This window comes from Chanodichthys erythropterus, chromosome 11, assembly GCF_024489055.1.
Source record: "Chanodichthys erythropterus isolate Z2021 chromosome 11, ASM2448905v1, whole genome shotgun sequence".
In the NCBI taxonomy this organism is placed as follows: Eukaryota; Metazoa; Chordata; class Actinopteri; order Cypriniformes; family Xenocyprididae; genus Chanodichthys; species Chanodichthys erythropterus.
In genome coordinates this window covers 38446499-38456912 of record NC_090231.1, presented here as the reverse complement: position 1 = coordinate 38456912, position 10414 = coordinate 38446499, and the positions used below count along the sequence as shown (strand labels likewise).

At 43.9% G+C, this 10414-nt stretch overlaps 1 protein-coding gene across 1 annotated transcript; it reads left to right on the top strand.

Moving 5' to 3' along the window:
• The first annotated feature begins 7267 nt into the window (after window positions 1-7267).
• Window positions 7268-9969, top strand: LOC137030738 (uncharacterized). The gene is made up of 6 exons (XM_067401175.1): window positions 7268-7340; window positions 7439-7780; window positions 7899-8237; window positions 8388-8497; window positions 8813-9005; window positions 9873-9969. The coding sequence occupies exons 1-5, from the start codon at window positions 7301-7303 to the stop codon at window positions 8933-8935; spliced, it is 954 nt and encodes a 317-aa protein (XP_067257276.1). The 5' UTR covers window positions 7268-7300; the 3' UTR covers window positions 8936-9005; window positions 9873-9969.
• The last annotated feature ends 445 nt before the right edge of the window (window positions 9970-10414 follow it).

The following is a 10414-nucleotide window of genomic DNA, read 5'->3' as shown; positions in this document are numbered from 1 at the left end:
ACCCCCTGTGGAACGGGCCGTTGCTATGCAACTGTGCCCTAACTCCACCTGGCGGGGGGAGCCGTCTCTCCCTTCCCGGGCCTGTAAGTACTCGTGGGATCTTACCGGCAAGGCTTATCAGGCCTGTGGGGAAGCCGCTTCCGCCTTACACGCTATGGCGTTGTTGCAGGTCCATCAGGCCAAGGCACTGAAGGACCTGCACGAGGGTGGTCACCATCCGCAAGTTCTGCAAGAACTTCGTGCCGTGACGGACCTCGCACTTCGAGCGACGAAGGTTACGGCACGGTCAGTGGGTCGTGCGATGTCCACCATGGTGGTCCAGGAATGCCATCTCTGGCTGTGTCTCGCGGACATGAGGGACACCGACAAAGTCAGGTTTCTTAATTCCCCCGTGTCCCAGACCGGCCTTTTCGGCGACGCGGTCGAGAACTTTGCCCAACAGTTCTCGGCTGTACAAAAGCAGTCAGAGGCCATCAGTCATATCCTGCCGAGGCGGTCAGCTGCTGCACCTCCACCGCCGGCGGCACCTCAGACTACCCGTCGCCGAGGGCGCCCCCCTGCAGCCGCCCCTGCTCCCACGCCCAAGCAGCAGCAGCCTCCATCCAAGCGGCATCGTGGAGCCGGTCGCGGGCAGGATGCCCAGCCCGTCCAGCCACCCTCTAAGAAGAAGGAGACAGGGCCAGCCCGAAGGGTAGGACTCTGTACTGATATGCTCGACCTTCGAACGCGAATCTCAGGGAATGGCCTGTGTCGCAGAAGAATCGAAACATGGAAGTACACGTCCTTCAGGTCGATCGCTGCAAACCAATCTCGGGGACAGATGCGTTTCTGCGTGAGCATTTTTAACGGTAGCTTGTGAAGGCTCCGATTCAAAACTCGCAGGTCCAAGATCGGTCGTAACCCTCCGCTTTTCTTGGGTACAATGAAGTAGGGGCTGTAGAACCCCGACCTCAAAGCGGCTGTAACACCGCTCGGTCTGCTTCATATGAGACCGCTTCAGCACTGGCTTCACGGCCGAGTCCCGAGATGGGCGTGGCAACGCGGCACGTTCCAGGTGCCAATCACTCAGGAGTGCCGCCGAACCTTCAGTCCGTGGTCGAACCCTTTGTTTCTCCGGGCAGGAGTGCCCCTAGAACAAGTGTCCCGGCATGCTGTGGTTTTCACAGATGCTTCTGCCACTGGCTGGGGTGCCACGTACAACGGGCATGCAGTCTCAGGGGTTTGGATGGGACCCCATCTGCATTGGCACATCAATTGCCTCGAGTTGCTGGCAGTACGCCTTGCTCTGAGCCACCTCAAAGGCCTGCTTCAGGGCAAGCATGTACTGGTCCGTACGGACAACACTGCGACCGTTGCGTACATCAACCGTCAAGGTGGTCTACGCTCCCGTCGCATGTCGCAACTCGCCCGCCATCTCCTCCTGTGGAGTCGGAAGCATCTGAGGTCGCTTCGCGCCATTCATGTCCCGGTGTGCTCAACCGTGTGGCCGACGAGCTATCACGAGCTGCGCTGCCAGGAGAGTGGCGACTCCACCCCCAGGTGGTTCAGCTGATCTGGAGAGAATTCGGAGAGGCTCAGGTAGACCTGTTTGCCTCACCAGAAACCTCCCACTGCCAGTTGTTTTACTCTCTGACCGAGGGGACACTCGGGACAGATGCACTGGCTCACAGCTGGCCCCGGGGCCTGCGCAAATATGCGTTTCCCCCAGTGAGCCTACTTGCACAGACCCTGTGCAAAGTCAGGGAGGACGAGGAGCAGGTCTTGTTAGTTGCGCCTTACTGGCCCAACCGGACCTGGTTCCCAGATCTCTCACTCCTCGCGACAGCCCCTCCCTGGCCCATCCCTCTGAGGAGGGACCTCCTCTCTCAGAGACGGGGCACTCTTTGGCACCCGCGTCCAGACCTCTGGAAACTCCATGTCTGGTCCCTGGACGGGACGCGGAGGTTCTAGGTGACTTACACCCTGAGGTACTTAACACCATCACTTCGGCACGAGCACTGTCTACGAGACGTGCTTACGCCTCGAAGTGGAACCTGTTCGTCGAGTGGTGCTCTTCTCGCCGAGAAGACCCCCAAAGATGCTCGATCGGAGTCGTGCTTTCCTTCTTGCAGCAAGGGTTGGAACGTAGGCTGTCCCCCTCCACCCTCAAAGTCCATACTGCTGCCATATCCACTTACCACGACTACATAGATGGCAAATTTGTTGGTCAGCACGACCTGGTCATCAGGTTCCTTAGGGGGGCGAGATGGTTAAATCCTCCTCGTCCCCCCCTCCATACCCTCTTGGGACCTTACTCTGGTGCTCAGAGCACTCCAGATTGCTCCCTTTGAGCCTTTGCTGTCAGCAGACTTAAAGATTCTGTCTATGAAGACTTTGCTGCTGGTGGCATTGGCCTCCATCAAGAGGGTAGGGGACCTGCAGTCATTTTCAGTCGACGAATCGTGCCTAGAGTTCGGGCCGGGTGTCAGCCACGTGGTACTGAGACCCCGGCCTGGCTATGTGCCCAAGGTTCCTACCACTCCCTTCAGGGATCAGGTGGTGAGCCTGCAAGCGCTGCCCTTGGAGGAGGCAGACCCAGCCCTGGCTTTGCTCTGTCCAGTTCGCGCCTTGCGACTGTACATAGACAGAACTCGAAGCTTCAGGACCTCAGACCAGCTCTTTGTCTGTTACGGAGGCCAGCAGAAGGGAAAGGCTGTCTCCAAGCAGAGGATGGCCCACTGGATAGTGGATGCCATCGCCCTGGCTTACCAAGCTAAGGGCGTGCCCTGCCCGCTCAGGTTGCATGCTCACTCCACGAGAGGTGTAGCATCCTCCTGGGTGTAGCATCCTCCTGGCCTCGCTAACAGACATTTGTAGAGCTGCGGGCTGGGCGACACCTAACACGTTCGCTAGATACTATAGCCTTCGTGTTGAGCTGGTCTCCTCCCGTGTTCTCGCCTCAGGCTTAGTGTCGGCTTGCTGCGCTACATGCGCGTTCTATTCTCCAGAGAGTCCCTACGGGCAGACCCTGTTGAGTCCTCCGGTTACCCCTCGGCAGCCGACGTGGCGGAGCATCTGACGCCAGGCCTATACGCCGTTGTATCCTTGAGAACTGGATTTAGGCTGGGTTCCATATGTGTGACCCTACGGGGATCCCATATGGGTTTTTCCACGGCTGCTCCTAAACGAAGCCTGTGTCTTTCCCTCTGGGAGAACCCATCTCTCACCGAGTGGAGTCACCCCAGTTCTTCCATATGTTGTACAACCTACAAGGTTAATCCATATGTACTTATCCATATAACTCCTTCGGGGAAGGATATGGCTTCCGCAGCGTTCCTTATCTCATGTAAGGCTACGCTTTCCCAGCGTTATCCAATTGTCGCACTGAGTGGGTTTTGGGAACAACAATGATCGACCCTCTCTGTGTGAGCTCGGTCCCACCGTCCTTAGGCAAGGGGGTTCAGGTGGCTCACAACAGAGCGCTGGAAGAGGGCAGCTCCTGTGGCGCTTTGGTAGGGATTCCTATTCATCGGTCTGTCCGACGTACGTCGAACGTGACCGACTGAATGGGAACGTCTCGGTTACATAGTTAACCCTCGTTCCCTGAACGAGGGAACGGAGACGTACGTCCCGTCGCCACAGACGTTGTCCTGCTGATGCTGCCGCCTGCTGGGTTCGGCTCCTCAGCGAAAACCTGAAGATGCAACGCACCTGCTGCTCATTATATACCCGCGCTGCGAGGCAAGCAGCTGATGCATATGATTGCATGCCAATGTGCATTGGCTCATTTAGTTACACTCGAAGTAGATTGGCCTCTCTAGCGAGATTTCTATTCGTCGGTCTGTCCGACATACGTCTCCGTTGCCTCCTTCAGGGAACGAGGGTTACCCATGTAACCGAGACGTTCTATTGTGTATATAAGTTGGCTGTAAAGTAAAGTGCACTGTAACATATGTTGCCCTCAGGATATCCTACTGTATTCACTGTGAAACATTATTTTTTCACAGCATGAATGGCAATGATAGTCCAGACCAATGCACATGTGATCAATAAAATTCCCCAAAAATCAGTTTTAGGGTTGAACATGTTTTGTAAAATATTTTATATAAAAAAATATTTTGTACATTTTCATAAACTTCTATAACTTTTTTAAAAAACATTACTTTTACAACTTTTTTTTACTTCTACAATAATCTGTGAAGTGTTAAAAAGATGCCAAACTTAAGTTTGTGCTTTGAAGTATTCAAGATTTTTAACAATTCAAGTTGGAAAATTAATTTTCATATCTAAGCTCAAAAAGTGGGACAGACAATTAACAGGTAAAACAACTTTATATTTTCACAATTTGAAAATAAAAAGTTGTTAAACTCAGCAAGACACTGGCACTTCAGGACTAGAGTTGAAGAGCTGTGACATACAACAGAGTTTTGTATTTTGGGTCTGTAAAGTTGCTTTTGAATGTCTGTCCATATGGATCAAATTGACCCACAAACAGTACGAACGTATAAAATTTCTGTATGCACATTTCACAACACATCAGTGTGTTAAAACTTTGCATGACCCTAATTGAGAAAAAGTCACAAAATTTCAAGAAAACTCCAACTGAAACAGCTACCAAAAAAGCCTTGTAATACAACAAGCTATGTGCTCTGAAGGAGGCCCAAACGGGTCCTTCTACTTCAAACAACACGAGCATCAGCTGGTGGCAGTGTTCAAGGGAGCCATATATGAAAATAAAAATATGTAGTGAGGTTAGCTTTATTAAACTCAACCTGAGCTTATACATTCCAACAGGCAATATACTCAGTAAAAACACTTTTTACCCTTACGGCAAAGGGAGTAGAAACTACATCACCATACTCTAAAGGAGGCCAAAGTCAGGCCTACTATTCCAGAACACACAGGTGCTAGCCTGTGGCAGTATTAAAGTTACTGAGCTCACAAAGTGTAGGGCAGCAGTCAGAACTAACAAATCAAAGTACAAAAACCTTGAACAACAAGGGAGAATTATTAATCCAACTGTGAAAAAAAATACAAGGTGGGTACTTCACATCAGAAATTCTCACCAAAAACAGATACAATCTGTACTGAACCCTAGGGAACAGGAGCTTTCATAAAAAGCTACAACAATTTTACTCAAACTTGAACATAGTTCAAGGGGTTCAGGGTAAAAACTGAAGACAAAGTACCACTAGATATTTCTGGGGGAGCGACAAAGTTTCTTATTCACATGAAAAGGGGCCTACACTGCCTGAGACAACGACACCAGGGAGACTTAGCAATAGTTTGCTACCTTAGCTGCTATCTATTTGCACCTATACTGAAGGGACAATGGGCCTTGGCCTGACAACTCTGATAAGAGGAGACCAGAACTAGGAAAGACTACACTCACATAACAGGGGTAATATACAAAGGGTGTAAATGCTACTAGCAGACCCTAAACCCCGCCTAAACCCTAGTTCTAGCCTAGGCCAGCTATAGCTGTGGGCCTATAAGGCCAACACATAAGCATAGATCTGCCTGGGGCAAAGAAACAGCAGCCTCTACCAACGACCCTCAACTGAGAGGAGGCAAACTCTGAGAATACTAAATTTCTACAGTAAAGCTCAGAGGAGCAAAGCTCAACCCAAGAACACAATGTCAGGCGACCTGTAAGGCCGAAGCTAAACATGGATCTATCTGAAGTTAGTGAAAGCTAATCTCAAAACTGTAGCATTTACCAGAGGAGAAAGCTAATCAACCAAAAGGTGGCTAACATATGAACGGTGGCTTCATTATCTGAAGCCAACACATCCAAAGAAGGGGACAAACAAAGTACTACCCTAATAATATATCGTTCCAGCCAACCTAATGGAACTTCAGGGCCCCTAGTCCGCACCCTATACAGGAAACTGTATTATAAACATAAAGAAACCTACCAAGCCAATTTCAGAGGGTCTAACTGATATGCTTACAAACAGACATTGTGTGTAAGCAACACCCACCTGACCTGCTGCTGCGTATAGAGTGTTGGAGCCTACCTAATTCACAAGATAGTTGCACTTATCTCTTCAGTAGGAGGCGTCAACGCGTACCCATACTCACTTCTTCAACACCAGTGAATTAACCTGCTGATGTTGATGAATACGAGCTGAATACAGTTCCTTCCATGCCTTCTCGATCTCAGTATGAAGATCAAGAAGGAATAGAAAGTTTACGGTGGCTGGAGGATTATGGCAAAAAAAAGCAAACACACAAAACAAAAACAAAAAAAACACACATTCTGCTCTTGTGCCAGCTAGTAAGAGAAAATTAAACACTCAATAATATGAGTGTGGTCACCCACTGGGGAAAAATTATTATTTTCACTTGAGCAGGGGGGTATCTATTTCCAAATACTCAAAAGAGCCCCACGTTTTATAAGAGTTCTTGGAAGAGCCCTTCAGTGAATGTCTAATTTTTTTCCAGTTTGATAAAGTGGAATATCTCTGTAATTCACATTGAGTGGGTAGGCGACACAGTTAGGACATTTAAGTTTAAAAGAAGTTTACAGATATTTTCTTTTAACCTTAAAACACAATACAATCTAATGCGTAATTCAGAATACAGCTAAAACATCTGTGAAATATCAATACTGAAAATTCATTAACACAGTAGTACATCGGGCCCTATTTTTATGAATTTTTCTGAGTGTGCAAATATGAACCAGGTGTGTGCATGTATTCATCAATCCAATATAGTTAATCTTGATCATGACCTGCCAACCCCTTGATTCAAAACATTATTTTAATCAAATTATATTTTTACATTTTAAATAAATGAATTTCATTTTCATTTTAAATATCTTGGGTGCTCATCGGTAGGCCTACTAAGTACATGAACTTTTATATGAGGTGTTTTAAAGGTCTGTCTTCTGGTTACATGCTTCTTTGAAACATCTTATTTCCTGCTTTTTTCTGTGTCAAACCATATCACAATTTTTTTTTTGTGGCAATAAAACAACATATCAAACTCATAGTTTTGAGTGAGGCCTTTAACTGCTAAAAACTGGGTAACTAAGCAGTAGTATTTATAATATTTAAAAAGTTTTTTTAGAGCAATGGAAAGATGGTTGGGTTAGACATATTTTTAGCAATCTTGATGTGGCCAGGGGTGTGAAAGCAGAAAAGTAAAGGTGAAAGTGCACATGTTCCTCAGTTATCTAAAGCAAAGACCGAAGGAGCACATGGTAAAGACACAGTCTAGTGATCTACCCTTCTTTATCTTGTGTGATAGCGTGCTCATTTGTTCACTTTTTCAGATGAATTCAAAGCCTGGGGATAATTTTGGAATTCGACTGATCATGAGATATTACTTCATTCTTTTGCTTTCCTCAACAATATGTAAATATACCTAAATGTTTATGCTTTTTAAACATTATACAACCCACCTATTTAATATTATGTAACAAATTAAACTGTAAAGTTATCTAATTTTGCAGTCTGCTTTACTGATGTGGACGTTGTTCAGGATGATATAAAAATGGTTCAAGCTGGAGAGGATGTGAATCTTACTTGCAACTTTTCAGAGCTTCTGGACTCAACAGTATGGTTTAAACAGACGGCTGAAGGAAAATCCTTACAAATTGTGTATTTATATCTTGAACAAACCACCTGGAATAAGAACTTTACGAAAATGAATCGTTTTAATGTTATCAGAGGAAATTATCATTTTAATCTGACCATTTTAAAAACAAACCCTTCAGACTCAGGAACATATTACTGTGTAGTCGCAGCATATTGGAAAATTGGAATGGGTGCAGGAACTAGATTAATTGTCAGAGGTATGTTTCCTTGCTTTTTTTTTTTTTTTTTTTTTTTTTTTGCTTTGTGGGGAATTTGTTGGATGACGTTTGGCCTTGCTTTTTCTATCAAGTGTCCCTTTTATGTCCCTTTGTCAAGATGCAGCCGTACCGCAAACAACTCTTCAGCAGTCTTTGATAGACACACTTCATCCAGGAGATTCTGTGAATTTGCAGTGCAGCATCTTCACTGAGAGTTGTGCAGGAGAACACAGCATCTACTGGTTCAGACAAAGCTCAGGAGACTCTCAAGGAGTCCTTTACACCAAAGGAGAGAGAAATGGTCAGTGTAATAAGAGCAGTGAGTCTCAAACGCAGAGCTGCGTCTACAATCTCCTCAAGAGCAACATCAGTCACTCTGACACTGGGATTTACTACTGCGCTGTGGCCGCATGTGGAGAGATACTGTTTGGAAAAGGAACTCAACTAAATTTTAGAGGTAAGGTACAAATGTGTGTGGCTTGAAATGTTGAAATTTTTGTCTTGATCTCTCCTCTCTGGAAAAGCATTTGATTCCTATACTAGAGTACATTAAACCAAACCTATCTAAAAAATGTTTTCTAAGAAAATAAAATTAATTTTGTTTCAGTGAGTGGTGATGTGAATCTAACTCTTGCTCTTGGAATTTTAAACTTCATATTTTTGGCTCTTGTTGTTTGTCTGGGAATAAAACTATGCAGGGGTCAAAATAAAGGTAAGACTTTCTGAAAAAGATTAATTTATTATGGTAATGGAAAAATTATTAAATTTTAAATAACACATAACTGCCATTTATAATGACAAGACATGCTTCTTAATTTCCCAAAGTGTCCACTCCTCAAGAGAGTCAAGTAAGTACACAATTAGCTTCCATTTGAGATCTTTTTCATATCTTTATCTTTATCAATGTATCTGTTTTATCAATTTAATATTAAATAATAGATTTTTTTCAGGGTTCTTAAACGTTTTGGTGTATATTATGCCACATCAGGTGTCATTTTCCTCTCATAATTGTCTTTTCTCTCTTGATTTTAGAATGGAGACAGCATGAATTATGCAACCATTAGTTTTGCTCAGAAACCTCTGAACACTAGAAGGACCAAATCAAAGATCATTCAGGATCAATCTCTGTACGCTCAGGTCAGATCACAGCAGTAACATCCAGAGATTTAGAGAAGCATTTACCTTCTATGGAAATATTTTCATCATGATCTTATAACAATTTGAGGTAAATACATTTAATTTGGTTGAATAATTTTGGTCATTTTTACTGTAATTTAATTAGTTTATTGGTTTTCTTTGGGTTTTTTTTATGTTTTGTTGTCTGTTTTAAAAATGATTTTTGTCCTTCATCTGTGCAGCACTTTGGTTAGCCTTATTGTTGTTATTAATGTGCTTTAAAAATTAAATTAAATAACTTTAACTTGATCTTGAATCTATAATGCCTTTAAGGATCATGTCCTTTATTTAAAGTAAGTGTTAAAATGAATGGTCTGAAAGTGTAACCTCAAATAACAGTATAGCTAACAATGTCATCACAATACAGACTGCATATTTTAATGTATTTATATTTTAAAGTGTTACTTTGGCTTTGTACTGTGTATGGATAGCTATGAATCTGTTAGGCATAGTAAGGATAAGGATGATTGTAAAAGAAAATTAGTGGAGTAGAAAAGTCTATTCTTTGTAAATTAATGCATGTATGTTAGACTGTGTTCTTTTTGAGCAACTTTGTAATTTTGTGGTTTGAAATGTTCCATTTTATAGTTTCCTTATGAATCACTTGTGTTTATGCTTCAATTGCATCTGCTAAATTAATAGCCTGCTTATGTGCATGTGCATTTGTTGGTTGTTTGTTTTTTGTTACGTTGCATTGCTTTGTTTTTATTCTGTTAACTCAAATGATGGCTCCTGGTGTGTGTATTAGGTATACTTCCTCTGCAAAGTATTAGTTAGCATTTAGTTAGTCTTTAACAAGAATTATTTTAAAGACAACTTGCTGAATGCTGAATTCAACACATGGTCCCTACTGCCACCTAGTGGTTGTAGATCATTGGTATGAGATCTGGGATCTCCTTTTTTATGCCCTTTTTAGGCGAGAGGTGGCAGCTGCAGTGAGGGGAGGAGTGGAAAAAGTGGAGCCAAGACGGACAGTTCTCTTTTCTAATAGTGGATCATACACCTACGAGATCAAAGCCAGATATCTCAGGATACACACTCATGTGTAAACTAGATGTAATTTAGGTTCTGTTGCTTTTATATGAAAATAAATGTGATGAAGAAGACACCCAAAGTCATTGTTACTTATTTAATTCCACCCAAAAGACATGTTTTGCCTCAATTTTTCAAGGGTCCAAATAAACTTCCATTGCCCACTTGATGAAGTTGAATGCACTTTTTGAATTAAACAACATTTTAAACAAGGACATTTTTGAATTTTGCACACCCAAAAAGCAACGCGTCACTGGCTAGATCTGACATATAGTGCTTCTCTTTACAGAGGTCCATGCATTGACTGAAGCCTGTCATGTGAAAGGATGCTACGAAAAAGATATCACACAGACATGGCAAAGTGATTTATTTTCACAAAAATGTACTTGACCTATAGAATGAAAGCTCTAAAGGCAAGCAATCGCT